The following is a 19,380-nucleotide window of genomic DNA, read 5'->3' on the forward strand; positions in this document are numbered from 1 at the left end:
GATTTATTCCAGACAGAGCAGGCTACCAGTGGGATGAAAGCAGAATATAATCTTTAAAATACTAGAGAAAAAGAAATAAGAAACAGGCATTATGGTAGCATGATGTTGCACAACACAGACTAGCAAAAAACTGATTTATGTGAACTCTTCCTTCTAACTCCAAAGCCTCCATGGTTTATGGCTGTCTTGGTTAGATGTGTTACAACAGGAGGGTTAATGAGTTTCCTAAGTAACACAGCACCAATATTCATGACCTTGTGTGTGGCTCAGAAGGCTGCAAATAAAAGTAGCTGAAGGGAGAGCAAAGATATCTGAAAATGTTAATGAAGGATAGTGTAAAATTCATCAGTTCATCATTTCAAGTAATTTTGTATCCTGAAAGAATTAATAAATACTGATTTCCCAGTGGACGAGAAAAAAGCTTCTACACGTATTGTAGCCTCTCAGTGCTACAGCAGTGAGAAACTTTCTGAAGAATCTTGTTTAATCTTAAACTATGTAGATTTTATTTTCCCTTGCAGAGCTTCCATGTCTGTTTGAAGCAAGAAAGAATACTTCCTTGCCTTTTTTACTCTATAATATTGTTGCTTATTTGTCTTAAACCCACTAAAGACATTTTGACCTGAGAGGCAAAAAAATATCCATCAAACCCTAACTAGATTATCAGGAAAGAAGAAAAAGGGAGAGGATTAAAGATAAAAGATTTGTATATAATCATGGTATTTGTGAAGATATATACATATATATCTGAAATTCCTTTAAAGGACTTTGTATTCCTCAGCAGGTCTGAGTTCTTTCAGTGAGTGGCTTGTCACTAGTTACAGAAACTTCATTAATAGTACTAGATTTTGGTAATTCTGCTGTCCATAAAGTAACTTTTAAATTTACTGTGCACCATTAAATTCATTTAGAGCTTCATTTATAGGTGTTTAAATAAATTTAACTATCCTATTTCTAGAGATCATCTCTTCTTATGGACTGTGTGAAATAATTTATTTTAAAAAACTTGCCCCAAGGTTGTCTTTAATATGGACATTTTTAGGAAGATAGTAGCAGGGGGAAGATTGGTTGTGTGAGATTATGATAGGTTGTTAATTCTTTTTTTAATGAACTGCTGTGCAAGATCTTTTGCTCATATATAGAGTAAAAATACTGGGAGAAAATAGATAAGTTCTTCTTTTTAAAAACTTTTTATAGCAGGAGTACAATACATTTCAGAGCTGATAATGCTTTGTACTTGCATTAGCAGCTTTCATCCATGGAACTCAGTACTTTACAGCTATTATATCTCACAGCAGTCCTGTGGAGTATGTGTTAGTATTTTTATTTTACAAATGAGGAAAGGGACATTCATGTCAAAGATTTATAATACATGATGATGGGCACCAGAAATCCCACTGAAGTTTTGGCACTGTGAAGCTCTGTACCTCTGAAGGTTAGGCTCTACTACTTACTCAGTGTTGAAGTGAGTAGTTTACTGTGCCTGAAACAGAACCCACCAATCTCAAGTCTCATCTCCTCTGTTCTTAGCATCAGACCTTCTGGCAGTATATAAAGGCTGTGCTGAAAGTCACCTGTTGACTGTTGAAACTTTTTTATAAAGGCATATATTAATGCCTTTATCGCCACGTATATCCATATTTAGTATATGAATATGCATATGGATGAGATGTCTCTGCCTTTCATCCACCACCTTTGTATGTGACTTCTTAGGTTGTGAGCTCTCGTGCTTTGATATGGCACACAACACAATGAAACCTTTCTTACGATGGGATTTCTGCAGATTGCCGTGTCCCAATTTTTAGAAGAATTTTTCTGTTTTAATTTAATATTTAGTTACCATTTTATAGACAGGATAAATCCCAGCTTACAGATTTTTTTCAAATTTGAATTTTAGGGGTTCTTTAAAAGTGAGTTTTCTGACTCGTGTTCATGTGTGAATCCTTGCAATACGGCAGTGGTACAAGTCTTTGGATTTCTGTTCACAGAAATTCAGATAAATAACAGAAGAAAAGGTGTCCTGCTCCAACTCCCCATCACATTCTGAGAGCTCTGAGAAGGTTAAAGCTTCTAAGTAGGTAGACTGTAATTAGTTTAGCAGTCATAACAGTGGTGCAATATCCGAGCATCCATAATAAAACGAGCTCATTTACACAGAGTTAAGCACCTCTTCCCAGTCCATTAATGTAGGGGTGGGTTTTTTATATTTTTCATAACTTTCATTTGCCTAACTATTCAGGGGGGATAAATTTGTTATATCTGTGAAGTACTTGGAAGGTTTACAAGCTTTTGGGGAACTGTGTAGCTTATGTCCTTTACAACTCCTGCAGTTATCTTTTGTGAATCCAGAACTGTGCCAAAAGATGGTTGTTGCAAGTGACTATTTTCTTTCTGCTTGCTGTAGGCAAAGTGGTGTTCAGAGTATTTTTGTTGAGAAGCATCTTTTCCACACTAGGTTCAAGAACATGGCTCTTACAAGAGCAAAGATTGTCACCTGGTGGAGCAATTACTGGAACTACTCAGTCTTCATCTGTCAGTGAGTTCTGGGACTCTTCTGCTAAAAACTATCCAGGAAGCTTCTCGGACAAACTTGCTGCACAAGTGAGCTCTGTGGTAAGCAGCATCTGCTCTAAGCTTAGACAGAAATGATAAGTTGTATGCCCAAAAATACATGTTAGTCAGACCTTTCTTCCTCCAAAGAAAATTGACACCTGTTCTCTGGCCATCTTTCAACAATATTTACTAGTTCTCCGGAATTAAAAGCAGATTGATGAGAATGAGACAGGTAAACTCAGAAGAGAGGACCAATCATTTCTGCTCAATTTTACACCAGAATAAATCTGTTGACCCTAATTGATTTCATCCATTTGTGTAATGGTGTAAGGAAGCTGAATCTCATCTCTCAGTTCCTCAACAAGATATGAAACGAGCCTATTCAGTGTAAATAGATAGCTGCAATTAATAGGACAATGAAGATTACTTATGAACGCCATCCTGTGGCAGTGGAAAAAACTCATTCAGCCAAGCCTTTCAGAGTCTATGCTAGTGATAACTGCCAGAGATTAAATTTAAGCACATTTTTCACCTGCTTTTACTTTTTCAATCAACAGATTCAACAATGTGCTTGGATTTCAAATAACCTCTTGCAACTTCAGCTTCATCTCTTTCTTTTTTTACTTCTCCTTAATAGTCCTTTCCCTAAAGGCATTCATTCTCCTTGCAGGCAGTGGGGGAGTTGGGGCTATGAAGCAGATGTGTCTAATTCTCTTTTTATACGACTGCGACAGGAGAAAGAGAAAAAGAAAAATGAAAGCTTTAAACTTTGTTCCATTCCAGGGTTATGATGTCATTATGATGAATGATGGCTTGGCAGGCATGACTTGCTGTACAATTTTGCCACTATCGCTGTATTTATAACTACCTCTGATGTTTAGAATTACTGCTGCAGATGGAGAAAAGTAACAGACCCCCCTGCCCCCGTTTCCCAGGCTTTAAAAAATGCTCTCTTAGGTGTGGAAAAAGGTATGTTTGTAAAATGGCTGGCATAAATAGGGAACCTCCCATCTTTCAGTTTTCTGAAATGAATTACCTTTATACAAGCCATGCAAAATACAAAAAAAAAATATCACAAGTATTGTTCATTTACATGTTTCTTTCATCCAAAGGCTTCTTAGTCTAATGGGAGAGAGAAGCCAGAATATTTCTTACCTTGGTGGCACCCTGTCATCGCTCCTACCCCAGCAATTTATTTTTCTCTTTTTTTTTTTTATTTCATCCTTTTTATTTTTACTTTGAAAGTTTATATTTTGTCAAGTCAGGGAGAAGTGGTTTCTGATGGAGGAGACTATAATTTATCTTGAGTTTAACTAACTTAGTGGCCACAAGGCTCTCTTTCTCATTAGTCTCCTTGTTCACTGCTAGTAATACCTTTTCGTTATTTACTGCAGTAAGTTTCCAATATATTTTTACATTCAGGAGAAGCTTTACAGCATCAACTGAAGTGTCAACATTGTAAAACGTTCAAGGTGAAACACAGGTGCCTCTTAGACCATATTTAATGAGAAGAATATAAATATGTCTGTGGCCTTAAAGTAAAATTTTGTTTAAACTGTTACATTTGGGATTGCAAATGGGTTTTGTGCTTTTGGCATCCAAATAATGGGTTGTCACTGCAGTAACCACATTCCGCTCCCATCACGTAGAACTGGAAAATAAAAAACATGAAGAAATTGATGTGAATTATCCACAAGCAAAATAAGAAGGGTCTACTGCTCAGGTAAAGACAGTAGGTCTGATTCCTTGCAGCCTTATCCCTTGTGAGCATGCCAACCCTGCACTCATTTTTTATGGCTCTAATTAACTGTACAAGATATGAACAGAAAAGTATCTATACCAGTAATCCACACAGAGAAAAAAAGGCCAGAATTATATCTTTACCAAAAGAGAACAAAACAAAACACAAGCTCAGCCAGCTTCTAAGAAGAGCCTTACCTAGAATAAATAGTCAAAGAATTTACAATAATCATAATGCCAGCATTCAGCAGATTTAACTGGATTCTCTTTCATCGCTCATATCATGACAAAACACCTCTGTTACAGACATATGATTTAGCTATTAAGTTGATAACTATCAATGGCCAACAGTTGATAACAAAGCAGGATTTAGTAACTTTGTGTTTTACATTTTTTTTTTTTTTTTTAGCACACTGTAGTGCTGCGTTTGTCTGACCTGAGAAATTACAGTGTCCTACAGCACATGTTAATTAACACGCCCTTAAAACTCAGGACCACATTTTCCAGTCCGCTGAGATCATAATGTGTTCATTCTACAAAGTCATTTTAACTAACTGAAGTTTGCAAAAGGTAATTCTTTCTTTAAGAGGGGAATAGGAGTTGATAGAGAGTTGGTAAGGCAGGTGTTCTGCATTGCTGGAGCAAGGAGACGGTGGATTTAAGATGTAGCAGAGGCAAATTCTCTGTATTCAGCCCCTTGCTGGTGAAAAGAAACTTAAGGCAACAGCACAGCTAGGATTATCCCTGCTCTAACATATTAGGGAGGTCGGGCTGCATCAAAAGTGGCTCTCTGCAGATATTCCTTCCTGCTAGATCCTGGCACATTTTGACTACTCTGAAGAAATGGAGCTTCACTGGAGATGAAGATCTTCATTTTTCAAAGCCAGTAAGATTTCAGACTAAAATTTGGTTTGTGCAGATCGGTGAATCAAATTTAGCACCTTGTTATAAGTTACAATACAGCTCTGCTATTTTCCCAGAATACATAAATGCATACTCTCTAGAGGCTTAGCAGAAGAGAGGAGGAGTATCACAGCCAATTAAGTTACCATATATACTTTTAAGTTGCTGTATAAAGTTGGTCATATTTCTTTATCAGGAAGAAGCTTCTCTCCAAAGGCGTCGTGCTGCAGTGCGCCAGGCTCTGTCGGGGAAGGCACCTAGTGCATCTGTCCAGCTTTTCCAAAGGTAATACAGAGTGGTTTCAGCCAAGTCCTTCGCAATAAAGTGAAAAATGCCTGTTTAACATTTCTTCTCCAGTGCCTTTAAGGATGAATGATTAGAAACTGTCAGCGATTGCAAATCTTGTAGACAACTCGCCTTTCTGTTACTTTTAAATCCAGCCCTACAAATATATCACACACCGCCTGGCTTTTGACTTGGGAGTGCAGCAGTCCTGAAATGTATACTGAAAATGTACAAGGCAGAGCCATCCACAAGTAACTTGTCTAAAACTATGAAGTTATTATATGTGTCTTCTCCGAGAGAGCAGAAAAGGATCATTTTTTGCTGGCAGCTCACAGTCTGTGGTGTGTTTTTAACTAGTAATTAGTGTTGGAAAGTCACAGCCGTGCTCAGTGCCGGGTTGTTTGCTGCAGTACCTCTTCTGTGGTATCTCTGTTTAAAGTAGAATTTCTGAAAGCTGATTCAACTTCCTAATTTTATTTTTTAAATTATTTTTTTAGAAAACGGATCCTATCTTGTCTGACTCTCTCCCTTCTTCCTTATGGTCACAGCCCTGCAAAAATTATGTTAAAAGTCCATGAATCTCAATGTACCTTCTTTGATTGATCTTTTGTGGCACTCCTGCCTTCCCCTGGTATAAGTGTTCCTAATCTGAATTTTTCTTTTCTTGCTTTTCCTACCTGCCATGAAAAGGCTTACTGTGTTGACAATCACACAGGCCTCTAAATCAGCAGTCATCAGAAGGAATAGAAAAGTTCACACCTTTCAGCTCATTCAGGCCTGTACGAATGCAGTCACCAATTGTACGTACCGGATGTGTTGATGAAAATCATTCCAATGACAAGGTCTGGAGATTGACTGCTTAAGAAAAAAAAAAAGAAAGAAGGAAAAAAAACCCCACAGAACCCTAGTGCATTAAACTGTCTCTGGGAACCAATGGCAGAAGCTTACTGGCAGAGATGCATCATTATGATGCATCTTCCAAATCTTTACTTAGAGAAAATTTTTTCATTTAAGTAGCTGATTGATTCGTTTTAAATCATGCTGAAATGAAAAGAAAAATGGAAATCGGTGTTTTCTTTTGCTAGATGTTTTGGGTTTGATTTAGTGTTGCAGTGTAAACTGTTCATCTGAGCCTGCCATAGTTTGTTGCTCTTGCTGCCTTTATTCCACGATACTCCTTTGCTGGAAGCTGATTTTGGAGTTAAGTACCAGACTGCTTTGGCAGAGCTGTCAGCCAGGTGAGAGAAAATCCTGTCACCCCCAATCAGCATTTGCAATTACCAGGCCTCAAGGGATAGATGCACTCAGCAGAGTTGGAGGCAAGAGGAGACAACACCCCATTCCACGCGAGAGGTTAAGTCAAGAGGTGCATAAATATGAATGCTATAAAATGGTTGAAATTCTGAGAGAGACTCTAAATCCTGGAATGTAGCAATTAGATAGCAGAGAACCTGGTAGATCATGTAGTCCGGTCCAGCAGCAAGTTTATGGTGGTTCTATTGGGCACGTTTGTTTACACAGACTTGAATGAAGTCTTAAATACCCATAAGAGAGGGGCTTTCACCTTGGAAAAGCTCACCTAGGGTTTGATGGATCTTTCTTTCAGTATATAACCATGGACCTGGGTCGTGAGCAGCTTAAAAGGTTATTGCATGTCATCTTAGCTGTGGTAACCATCTTTGTGGACACTCCTAGCGCATAGGAAATGTAAGGTGATGGGGCTCTCTCTAGCTTTTCTCAAGAGCTAAGCAAGGAATTTGTACACAGATTGTGTGGCTCAGCTGACACATGGTAATTCATTATTTCATTAGTCGTAGCAATATTAGCAGCAGCATCCAAATAATTTTGAGGTAGTTAGACTATTATCTTGTTTTATGTCTTTCCATGGCTCTTATTTACATCTTGTAATGTCTTTTCATCTTTCTCTGTAAGTCTGTGCTTAGTAAATTCAGTAGATTTTTAGTAAATTATTGAGTAAATTACTAAATTTACTAAATAATTTAGTAAAATAATTTAGTAAATTACTATAAATTCTAATTTGTAACTCTCAAAATTGACCAATCCCGAGTATTTCAGGTGTCCCTACAACAAGTGCTGGCAAAGAAGACAGACTCACCTGCATTTGAGGAACAATACTCATTGTCTCCACATAAGTTGCTCAAAAATTGCACTCTTGTCACGCAGCCATCTTGCACTAGAAATCCAGGTTAGACATCTCATCTCATCAATGTCTAGATCCATCTCAGCTTCAGTGCTTCCCAGATTTCTCTCTCCTATGGAATACCCATGTTTTATTTTCTTTCAAGCTGTATTTCATTTGGAGGGGTTTCTTTCTCTTTTTACTTGGCTACATAAATAGGATAGGCCATGCCTGTTTAGAATCTGTTTTTTAAAAAAAAAACTTGCTGTCTATTCTTTAATCTTACCAACTTTGTTGTGATGAATTTTTATTTAGAACATGATGTGCCTTTATTTTCATTGTCAGCAGCAGTGTATAAATGTACTTTGTCCACTTAATCTGTCTGCTGTTTATGAAAGAATATGATTTTTTTTTTTTTCCACTGGTAACATATCAGGGCCTTATACAGGGCTTCAGTTGATGAATCTTGATGTAGTAAGCTTGCTGCCATAGCACTCCTGGCTGGGGAATACTGCTTCTCTAGAAGAGCAAAGAGAAAAGAATACTCACCCCTGCTTCAGATACTCCAATGTAAAACCTCATTTTTACCCTGAGCATCCACTGGAGTTTGAATTGGCTGGAGAAGGTATGGGCTTGTGACTGGGAGAAGCAAACATGCATTTTGTTCTACCCCTGGGGAGATGACATTGTGGAGCAAATCGGGGCAGATAGAGAGGAGGAAGTTCATTAAAGCAGATTAATTTCAAATTGTATTGGGATATTCAAGAGGAAAGTCCATGCTTGCCATGCTCAGTGGAGTTGTTTTAGAATGAAGTTTTCTTCTGAGGGCATTGCAGGTAACCTGAAGCAAAATAAGACAAGTACTTGAAAAAGTAGGTGATTATAATTTAAAAAGAACAAATTTGTGAAGTATGCAGGTAACTGATTATGTATATTTTTAGCACATAGAAATATAATATGATTAGCTAGAAGTTTATACGATGTCTTGCTCAAAGATATGTGGGGTTTTTTTTAGCTGTCCGACTAGATTTTAATGGTATAAACTATATGAGTAGCTCCATTAAAGCAGTGTTTTATTTGAGGATTTCTATCCTGATTTCTGGGGTTGAAAAGGGCCATCAATACAAAGCAGACTTTTTTCTGTTGAGCCGTTTTTTGTCACGCAATGAGGAAGAATTCAGTAATTTTAGTGTTTCTTCAGTGGCAGTGCTGGCTCACACCCACCCACCCCTTCCTTTTCTTCCACTGCCTGCTCTGTGCTGCCACTGGCTCCAGTGTCATACAGCTTAGTGATGAGTTGGGTAAAGGTACAGATCAGGTTTTGCCAAACAAAAAGATTGTTTTTTTCAGCCAGATAAATTTCCTCTACGCTCTGAAGAACCACCTGTGCTGGCATCATGCTGAAAGAGGACTGAGAGTGTAAATAGGGGGCTGTGGACCAGAAATGGCAGAGGGCAGAGGCAGCTCAGCTTGCTTTTGAGCAGCACAGCTGCAGAGAACCCTACTTCAGGTAGGAGTGGATCTAAATTCTATCAAATATATGAAACTGATGCCAAAAATGCAAAAAAAAAAAAGTTCCTAAGGTACTACTAGCTGTTTTGAATTTCTAGTGTATCTGTAAATATTAAAAGATTCTTTAATGCTTAATCTCATCATTACACACTTTAATCCAGACTGAAATCTATAGCTCCATTTTCCTGAGTATGTGTTTGAAAATTTTTAAAGTGGTGTCACACAAGAATCTAACCTATTTTATTTATTGCAGCCCCGCAGGGTTACCCACATAAATTTAGATTCTTAAATCCAAATTACTGAAAACCTGGCCTCTTTATTTTTTGCCTATGGCTGTGTGCAGGTATAATTAAAGTAATTTTGATGTCTCATTGCCTAATATAATGTACAAGCAACGTTTGGTGGTTTGCTCTGCATAATTTCCCTAGTTGTCTGTGTGTTTGAGGGTAATAAATAAGGGGTTGGGTTGAAGTCTCATTCAGATCAGGCCTTTAGCTAATGATTAACTTCTTGGTTTTGTCTAAATGTTGCTGAAAGAACTGGAGTAAGCAAGAGCAGGCATCACTGAGAGGAGAATTTATAACATGCGGTTTTACTTTGCTGAGTTGGAAGAAATTCATACACTTTAGAGTTTCACTGGAGCTCCTTGCCAGAACTGGGAAGAGAGAAGGTCCGTGGTCTCCCTCTGGTTGAGACCCTCTCTTCAGGTTGGATTTGCTTGCTGTGAGCATAGGATTTGCATGCATGTGGTTGTGTTCATGTCTTGCAGACCCTCTTGTCTAATCAACCTCTGACTTCAATGTAATTTTGCTTTTCAGTTTTAATTCTGTGCCCCTCTCAGTGACAAAACTAGGACATTGTTCTGAACTACATGGATATGCCTTTTCACAGGGTGCTATTTAACTTCTTCAGCCTGTTTTCCTTTTTTTTTTTTTTTTTTTGATTTTGAGCTGAGGCATCCTGGTGTAATTTGAATTACACTCCGAGCCTAAACACCTATAATGACAAAACCTGAGAGGCGATGTAAAGGAGACATCTCGTGCAGAGACAGAAGGTGAAAAGACATCCCTATAACACCTTTAACTATGCATAGTTTTTCTGAGCTGTCAGGCATGTTGGTTAACTTATCAACTGAGATGAAGCTTCTGAGCCTGGGTTGAAGGTTCTGAACCCAAACCTTTGCTCCAGGAAGTAGAGTTCATTTTCCTGAGGTAACCCAGTCCTTAGAGGGGTGCTCCTGAATCCTGTCTTCAGATTTCTGCTTTGACTCTTAGAACCTCCATTGTCAGGCTCTGTATTTCTGCTCTATATATTGAGCAGAGTTCTTTGGTGAGAAATTTTCTTTTATTCTTTATTTATTTGTTTCCATGATGTGGATTTACAAAAAATGATTTCTGAGAGCACTCAGCTCTGGGGGCCATTAATGGAATCAGGCCCTTTCTCCAGTGTAGTTGGTTCAGATTTTGATCTGAGCTGATAACGAACAAACACCATTACCAGCCAGCAGTTGTTTGACAGAGAAACAATAACAGCTTGAGGCCTTACACTAGGGAAGCTTTATTTATAGGTATTAATAATAAGAAGAAACTAAAGAAAGGGAAATTTAAAGATGAAGAATAGAAAAACTTTGCTTGCAATGCAGCGTATTGGGCTAGGGACTGATTTCTGAGGAGGAATGGGGAAAGCCTCATCACTGAAGCACCAGAAGACCCACAGCAGGGCACAGTCCTGCTGTGGCAGGATGAGGAGGCATGAAAAGACAGTTTGAGATTCCAGCCTCTCTGTTTCCCCGTGGGAAAGTGGCAGCGGTATACTTGTTGCTATAATGGCCTATGGGCATGATGGAGGGCTTGATGAAGAACTCAGCAGTTTGGATTTTTTTTCCAAACTGTAGCAGTGAATCTTCAGAAAAGATATTAACCCTCCTTAAAAGCCTAGCTTTTCCCACGGAGCAAGCATTCAGCAGTTGCAAATGTTTTAACTGCAAATTCTGCAGTTAAAAATGTTCTCGAGAAGCTTCCTAGGGAAACTAGAAAATGGCACATGTAAAAATTACATGGGCTTGTTGTCCTTAAACAGATTCCTTCAGAGTTCAGTTGAGGTGTGTCAGTGGGATGGCTCCAGTACCGGGGATGGATGTATGGAATCTGCCAAGAGTTCTAATCTGAAGTTCAGCATTTCATTAAGGACCTCTCATGTTCGGCAGCCTTCAGTGCTGCATCTCTTTGCTTTTAGCTCTGTGGTTTGAGTCTATAAATAAAGTGGTGCCAATATTGCAGGAATGGGGGTTTTTGTAGCTGTTATGCACAGCCCTGAAGATGAAACTTCACACCTTGTGAGTTAGTCACAAGGGGTGGGATTAATCTCCCAGTTTTGGATGTCTGTAAGTAAAACATCTTTATCTGAACGAGTTGCCCTGCATTGCTCTGTTTTACTGGAGAGTGATTCATCCAGCCTGCTAGTAGATTAGACTAGATGTCTAATCTGTTTAAGCTTGAGTTTATTCATGCTGTAGCTGTGACTGTTCCTCTCTATTGGCTATAAACGGAGCCTGGATTACTACCCCCAACTTCTCACTCCTGCTTCTTTCCCACTGGAGATAACGCTTCCCTCCATCCAAACAGGTCTTGTGAACTCACCGAGCACTCATTATTGCTATCACACTATGTAAATGCATTTAACAAGCACTTTCTTTTCTTTTTGTATCATTTTAGGGGCCTGGCAGTCACTCCTGAACCGAGCAGCTCCCGTCAACAATTCCTGGAACCAACAATACATTCTTCTCTGCTCTCAGATGGAAGAAATGTCACCCAGGACCAGAGCTTGGCCCTGACTAACCCAGAGAGCCGGTGAGTTCAGTTTCTGAGACAGCAGATCATCGCTGGGTGGAATGAAGGTCAGTGCTGCCATGTGCAAGATCTAAAACCATTTCCCAAGCTAATGCAGTTGTCTCATCTGTTACATCAACAGCCTTATTAAACATGTGTCGCTGCAGCATAAAACAAAGTCTTGTCATTCATGGGAATGGTTTCATTTAGGCACCATAATTCATACATGTAGAAAGGGAATTTCAAGAGCTTTCTGTCAAGAGGATGTTTGAAGGGAAAAAGGTGCTGAAAGAACCTGCGTCTAGGTATAGAAATAGCTTGAATAATAAATATGTTTTTAAACAAATTTACCAGATATTGCTATCAGAGTTATTTCTCATTCTCTCTCTAGAGGGTTACTATAGTTACTGTTGAATACCATTTGGGAGGCTCTGGGTGATATCATGATCTTCAAACTCTTATCTCATCCACGATAAAAGCAGACCCCATCAGGATACTGAGCTCTGTAGCACCTTTACCTTCTCTTACTACCTCAGCCATTGCTGCTATGCTTCACACCTTGTCCAGCATCTCCGCTCCTGAGTGATGAACATTTTCATTTATTTGCACCACAGTTGAACAGCCTGTGTGGTATGGCAAGGAGACAACTCCTATCTCATTTAAAGCTTGTAGAGAGGTGAGGACAGAATAAGATTTGAAGAGGCGACATCTTCGATGGCTTTTAGGCCTTCAGCTACGAAGCAGGCTTTATTTTCCTGGCTTGCTCTGTGGATCCTCTTACAAGACGGCTGTGACTTACTCAGCCTTGTTTCATAAGTACATCTGAGCTCTGGCTGCCAACAAGCCTGTCCGCTGTTGCGGCGAGTGACATTGCAGCCTTTCTCTGCAGTATCCTGGATCAGCTTTCTTTTTTTTTTCCCCTCTTCTGGCCATCTGTTGTAATCTCATGCCCAGATGGGACACACAGAAGCAGCCGGATGTCACACAGCATGGCCTAGTGAAGCGGAACACGCCAGCTCCCCCATCCACGCGAGGAAATAGGTGTGTGCTTGTAGCCGTGCTCTGCTCACTCTTTGGAACCTACCACGAAGCTCACCTGAGAGCTGTAACTTAGAGTGAGCTGATGTCCATGCTCTCTGGCTCTTGGTAAACTTGAATTTGATTGTGGGTTCAGTCCCGTGTCTGATAGCTTGTTCTCATTCTATACAAACCAAGGTACCTTTCCTGCTATATTTAAACCATACCATGTATTTTTTCACCTATGTGTTTTCACATCTTTTAAAAAAAATCACTGTTAAATAACCTCCTAAACACACATGAGGCAGCTTTTCACATTGTCAGACTGATGAGAAACGCTGAGCATCTTTATAGGATTTCAATCCCTACACTTTATTCATCTGTGAAGCAGAATTCTTAGCTAAACTTGCTGTTGGAAAAAAAAATCTCAGTGTTCCTTTTATATCCTAGAGAGACTGCCAGTTCCCTCTATGTGATGTACTACCTGCCACTGTAATTACAAGTAGTTAATTAGCGTGCTGTAAAAAGGTTGAAACCGTGGGCCTCTGCAGATTCATTTGTCCTGAGCATTTGTGCCACGGTGGAGTGTGCTGAAGGGGAACAGAGTGAGTGTATGATAGAAACTGAGCGTGTAATAGGTTGCTGAGGGATTATGCATCATCTGTCCTTACCAGCGAGAGGCAAGACCTATAACTCAAATGACTGCGAAGCTATGATGAGTTGTAAAGGTCTTACCCTTCGCATATGGGAATAAATATGTCTTTCCACTCCACCACATTTTGGTGTTTTGACTTTAGCAGTGTTTTCATTTAGCACTGTTAATAACACAGTGGCAAAACAACTGTGAGGAGAGAAAAAAGCAAACTGCTAATCTGATTCATTTTCTGTGCATGCGTCATAGCCTACAGCAAAATAGTATAGAGTCGTGTTGTCAAATCCTTTTGCAAGGGAAATATGGAAAGTTTGGAAGAAATTTGCTTCTAAGCATGATTGATGGAAATGCTGTTGTGTAGTTGCATTTGAAGTATTGGTGAAAAAAATCCCACGTTTCTGAAGTATTGCAGTAAAACCTGTAGTGATTTTGTTTGAATATTGAGGTGGTTTAATATTTTCTTTTTCTTTCTCTTCAATTTTATGCTTTCAACATTTGGAATGGAAGAAAGAGTAAAGTAATAAAAAACATCAAGGGGTAAGAGCATGAATGAATTTAACCTCCAGGCACAGCTAATGAAGGAAATCTTATTTTCCAAGATCAGGGACAGCAGATTAATCTGATAGCTCACTGGGCAATACAGTGTTCAGGTCCCAGATTTTTTGCATTATTTCTCAAATCTGGCAGTTTTTATTTAAGCTTGAGCTGTGGTGGAACCAGCATCATTATTCTTTACATCACTTAACACTTGCTGGAGTCAAATCCTGCAGTTCTGTTACTTCTGCTCTACAAGTGAAATAGATGATCCTGCCTGCATTTACTCAGGAGTGAAAATGAAAAGTTTTGTTTGGACATCTGCCCACTGAGCTGCAGTTTTCAGCAGGACCCTTTCTAATTACATCCATGGCTTCTTTCCATTGCTAAGACCATAGCTATGGTCTCCTCCTTAGGAGTAACCTATGATGACTTAGTCCTTCCTGACTTCACAAAAGAAAATGCCAGTTTCCAGGGATTTTTGAAGTCCTCTGCTGGAGGCTGAACTCTCCCGCACATGAAAGCGTGGATTTTTTTGGCCTAAGGTTCCATTTGTTTTCACTCATAGGCTTAAGCAATTTATCATTGCCTGTGGTGAGTAGCAGTCCTTTAGGGCAATATATCTTACAACTGTGCTTAAAGGACTGCTACTCACCACAGGCAATGATAAATTCCTTGGGTCCCTGTCTGCTGTATTTCATTGCTCGCTCTCACCAGTAGAGGTGTTTGTAAGGATATCGAAATGATCTGCTTACAGCATAACAAGGAGAAGAGAGGAGAGGCAAAATATAATGAGTTGGAGAGTAGAAACTTCACTTCTTAATCTGCCCCTATACCTTCATTATTTGCAAGTTTGAGGGTGGAGCCAGAACGTCACCCACCATTGACCAGTTCCAACAAGGAACTGTCTCAAATATTTAATTGCACGTCCCCATTCCTGCCAAACACAACCAAATGAAAAATACCCATCACCTGAACTATTATGACATCGTGTGCAATGACAGACATTATTGACAATTTGACAGTCCAGTGCAACCATCATTGAAACAGAATCGATAGCAGTCCACTGCTTTACTCAGCAGCTCATTACTCACGTATTCTGTACTTAGTGCACACAGAATCCATTTATCTCATTATTCCAAGGTGTCATACTGGATTTTTTTAAGCTTCCTATTTTTCATTTCTTTTCCATTTAGCTGACTGGGAAGTTTTACTAGAGGGAAAACTTTCAAGTCAGGACACATGCCTGCTTCACCTGTAAGTTCTCTTTTCTGTGCCGAAGGAAGGACTAAAGACAGGTTACCCAAACTCATTTACAGGTCACCTGGCAAAAGCACAAAGCAGAGGTCGGTTCTCACCTCCTCGGCCTCACCCCTCCCGGATACCTTGGACATCTAGATGGTGGAGACCTCATAAACTCTAGTTTTCCCACTTATTGTTTATATTATTCTCATTGTTTTACAAAAAACCTTCATTAAGTTAAACATTTCTTATCACACTTGTACTAGAAAAGCCTGGGTATCTACCTTCCCTTTACACCCTGACAAGTGGTAGATAAATTATTTCCCACAGTTTACCTTGTCTTCTGCCCTTTAAGAAAGGGACAGCTGGAGAGAATGAAGATTTTTGCTGAACACCTTAGGATGCTGGATTTTAACACAGTGTGGCTAGAGATCCACGGGAGGTTAATTCTAACTATATATCTATTTTTAGCCTTTATTTGTAGGCAAATGTGTGACTCTGTTCTCTGGAGCAAAAGCAAAAGCCATCAGCCTTTTAGAAATTGGAATAGATGTTGTTGAAGAGTCCAAGCTGCTGTTTATACTGAGCCTGGATTTCCTACTCCTAGTAATTTCTTATCCCTACCACAGTTGTACCTGATGTCTATTATAAGCAGCTAAAACGAGATTACAACCAGGGTTAAGCACTTGTCTAGAGCATTCTGTGTTTGATGAGCATCCTTGGACGCAGTGGGCCTCAGAGGAGGACTCAAGCACTCTGTACATTACCAGATACAATATTCCTTTACTTTGAAGGCAATGGCAAAATTCTCACAGACTTCCACAGTACATCTAGTGACAAGATAATTGCCTGTTTCTTACAGGAGTACCACACTGTTTTATCTCATTAGTCATGATCCTTTCTTATTATTGTATGGATTTATTAAAATACCACTGAAATACTTACTTTCTTTGCCCCAGAACACTGTAATCACAGTATTCTCACAAGCTAAGTGCTCCTTGCAAGAATTACAGGATGAAATTCCTTTGACCTGCACCCTGGATAAGGTGAATTTCCTCCCAGATTCATTAATCTATGAATCCGTTTCTCTCACCTAGACCAGACCAGTTCTTTCTGTACAAAGAGAGACATGATGAAATATCTTAAGCATTGCGTAAATATATTACAGTTTTGCATTAAACGGGTAGTTATTGATCTCTTCATATCAATCAAGGCCTTCTCCTTTTCTTTAAGTATAAAGTATATAGATGGAAATGGGAAACCTTTATCAGAACAAGCTACAACATGGTGGTTATGACTACTTAGGCTTTGACTAGATTTCCTCCAAGAGACCTACCTAACAGGTCAGGGGTGCCTTGGGTACTACTCACTGGTAAATGGTTACTCATGGTCTGTGTTGTCACTAGGGTACTACAGAAACACCACTTTTCAAGGCAATTCCTATTTTCTTTTACTCACTGAGAGGGAACGTTGCCTACAGCGTTGAACCCCAGCTTTGGAAACAAGATGCTCTGAGTTCTGATCTCAGATGTGAAGCTGATTCACTGTGTGGCGTGAACTTCTTTATTGCACCTGTCTGCGTGATTGATAAATTAAATCAGTAAATGAAAAACAAGAGAGGCAGTAGTAATGTGTGAAAAAGCTTTGTGTAACTGATAAGCGCTGGGATTTATTTCTGACTTTTGACTGAGTTGGGTGACTGCAGTATCAGTAGTACTGTCAGACTTGGTGCATGTACTTTTTTTTATCGCTATTTTAAAGCATGAATCGTTTTCCTCTCTCAGCTCCAGAGAATCTGGTCCTGCTCGTGGACGATTCCTAATCTCACCTGGTGCACCTGCTGCTGAAGGCCTGCCCGTTCGGACCCCTGTTCCCCAAGCTCACCTCGCTGAAGATGCCAAAGCTGAGCATCAAGACCCAAGAGGAGCTGAAAAAGGAGTGGATAGACTGAAAGGTTTGAACCAAAGTAAGAGTTTTGCTCAGGTTGTGCATCTTACTGTAATGCTGATAGCTTCGTTTGGGTGACGGGGCAGCCTCTTCAGGCTTCTGGTCATCACACTCCTACAAGCTGCAACGTTATGATGAGGCAGAATCATCACAATGTGAATGCAACATACGCAGTGCGGCAGCTTTCTCTCAATGAACCTTTGGAGAAATGAAAAATAGTGACTGCCTGGGCATAAAGTTACTCCTCCATATATATGAGGTAAAGCAGTCACTAGACTACCTACAGATATTACTCTTCTCCAACTCCCCAAAACACTGGGTTTTCAGCTGGAGTTACGTTTTGTGGGAAATTGTAACTTTTCATTGAAACAAGCACCCTCTTAGTGCTTCTTCATTTATTTGTAATTTCTGCAGAAACCAAAATCCCTAGTGAAAATCTTCAGAGAAAATACAGCAAGTCCAAGGCTGGTTCTTCTCATGTGCCTCAGCTCATCACCTGGCCAGGATCCCACTCCAAACCTGTCCTACCTCCAATCCCACCTGGGCGGAAGAGGACCAACCCTTGATGGCCAACCACTAGTCAAGTCTTTGTCATGATTACACCGAATCTTTCTGTCCAACAGGAACACTGATTTTGATATATTTCACTTCAACAAAGCAAAGTCTATCAAATATTATTTCTAAATCCATTTCTGATTAACTCTCCCAAAGAAGTTATTTATTTTTAACTTTATTAAAAAGTAATTTCTGTATTTCCCAAAGCTAGACATTATTTCCCCAGGCACTCTCAGCTGGGAAATGGCGTAGATTTTTTCCTAACAGCCACATGACCATATCTTCCATTAATTTCTCTCTTTCCTTCCCCTCCTTTATTATAGATTTAATTGAGGTGGGGAAACATCAGGGCCTCTGATAATATTGTCTATATTTTAGGACTAGTGAATTATTTTGAAGAGGGATTTTGTGAAATATTCAGAGTTAAGTTGGGAGTGAAAACTAGCTCCAAGTCTTTTGTTTGTTTGTTTTTAAATAAAATGTGTTTGTTTTAAGGGGTGAGCCATAATTCTTTGATTTGCAAGTGTATCTAAACAACCTAGTAAGGAGTCATCAGAAAAAAAATGTGTACAATTACTGAGAACTAGCTGAAGCTGTAAGCAGTGCATGAAGATTTGCTTTTCTGTATGTGGAGCAGAGCTCTGACAAGTAAATAAAACTGTCGAGTTAACGTTTGTCCTGATTAATTTTCATTATTATCTAATTACAGAACAGATAGTGGGGCCCTTTTGCCCAAGCAGCTTCCCCCAAGGAGGGGCATTTGCGGTTCATATTACAGCGCGGGTCCTCGGAGGTCTCTGTGTGCACAGAAGATGACGTGACTCGTTGCCACAGCGTGGAGTCACGTCCGTGGAAGAGCTCTGCCTTACCTCACCATGCATGTTCACAAGGTGGCCAAGGGGGTTTTGTTGATTAAATAGATGAACTGAACGAAGCAACACAGCTCATGGTAAGTAACGGATAAATTTAGATAGCCTGACCTTAAATTCCAGTGAAGCCTGTAAAACAACTCAGCTCTTTATTAAATAGTTTCCTTTCCATATAGCAGCTGGCTGTATCCTCAAGCTGAAGAACAACAGCTCTTCCGAGGCACCAGTTTTTTATCGTTGATTTTGGCAGAACAAAAAGCAAGGCTGCTCCGTGGCCTGGGTTCAGAAAGAGTTCAGGCAACTGAAGCTGCAGTTTCAACCTGGATGGGTTTTTCACCAAGGCGGTTCAGCGAGGGGGGTACCTGACTGCCACCGAGTAACGACCCAACCTCCAGAGTTTCTTCAGCAAATCCCACCAGGCTCTCCACGGCTGCTTTGCCTCTATAAATACCTTTGCAGAAGCTGGCCTGGCTGGTACAGCTGGCTGCACAGTTAATTGACGTGGATGCTGATGGGTGTTATCAGTTTGTGCTGGTTTACAGGTGACAGTAGTTTTGTCACTCTCACGGTTAATGAACACGTACAAGGTACCTCGTGGTTCAT

The 19,380-nt window shown here is 39.8% G+C and overlaps 1 protein-coding gene across 1 annotated transcript in view; it reads left to right on the forward strand.

Annotated features, from left to right (window-relative positions):
- Positions 1-18,838, forward strand: part of LRGUK (leucine rich repeats and guanylate kinase domain containing) — a 52,580-nt gene extending 33,742 nt beyond the window's left edge. The window contains exons 16-21 of the mRNA XM_074903547.1: positions 2,456-2,613; positions 5,393-5,481; positions 11,848-11,982; positions 14,138-14,167; positions 17,191-17,360; positions 17,768-18,838. Coding sequence (XP_074759648.1) covers positions 2,456-2,613; positions 5,393-5,481; positions 11,848-11,982; positions 14,138-14,167; positions 17,191-17,360; positions 17,768-17,919 — 734 coding nt within the window. The 3' untranslated portion in view covers positions 17,920-18,838. The remainder of the gene's footprint in view (positions 1-2,455; positions 2,614-5,392; positions 5,482-11,847; positions 11,983-14,137; positions 14,168-17,190; positions 17,361-17,767) is intronic.
- Positions 18,839-19,380: the final 542 nt, after the last annotated feature.

This window comes from Athene noctua, chromosome 3 (assembly GCF_965140245.1).
Source record: "Athene noctua chromosome 3, bAthNoc1.hap1.1, whole genome shotgun sequence".
Classification (NCBI taxonomy): Eukaryota; Metazoa; Chordata; class Aves; order Strigiformes; family Strigidae; genus Athene; species Athene noctua.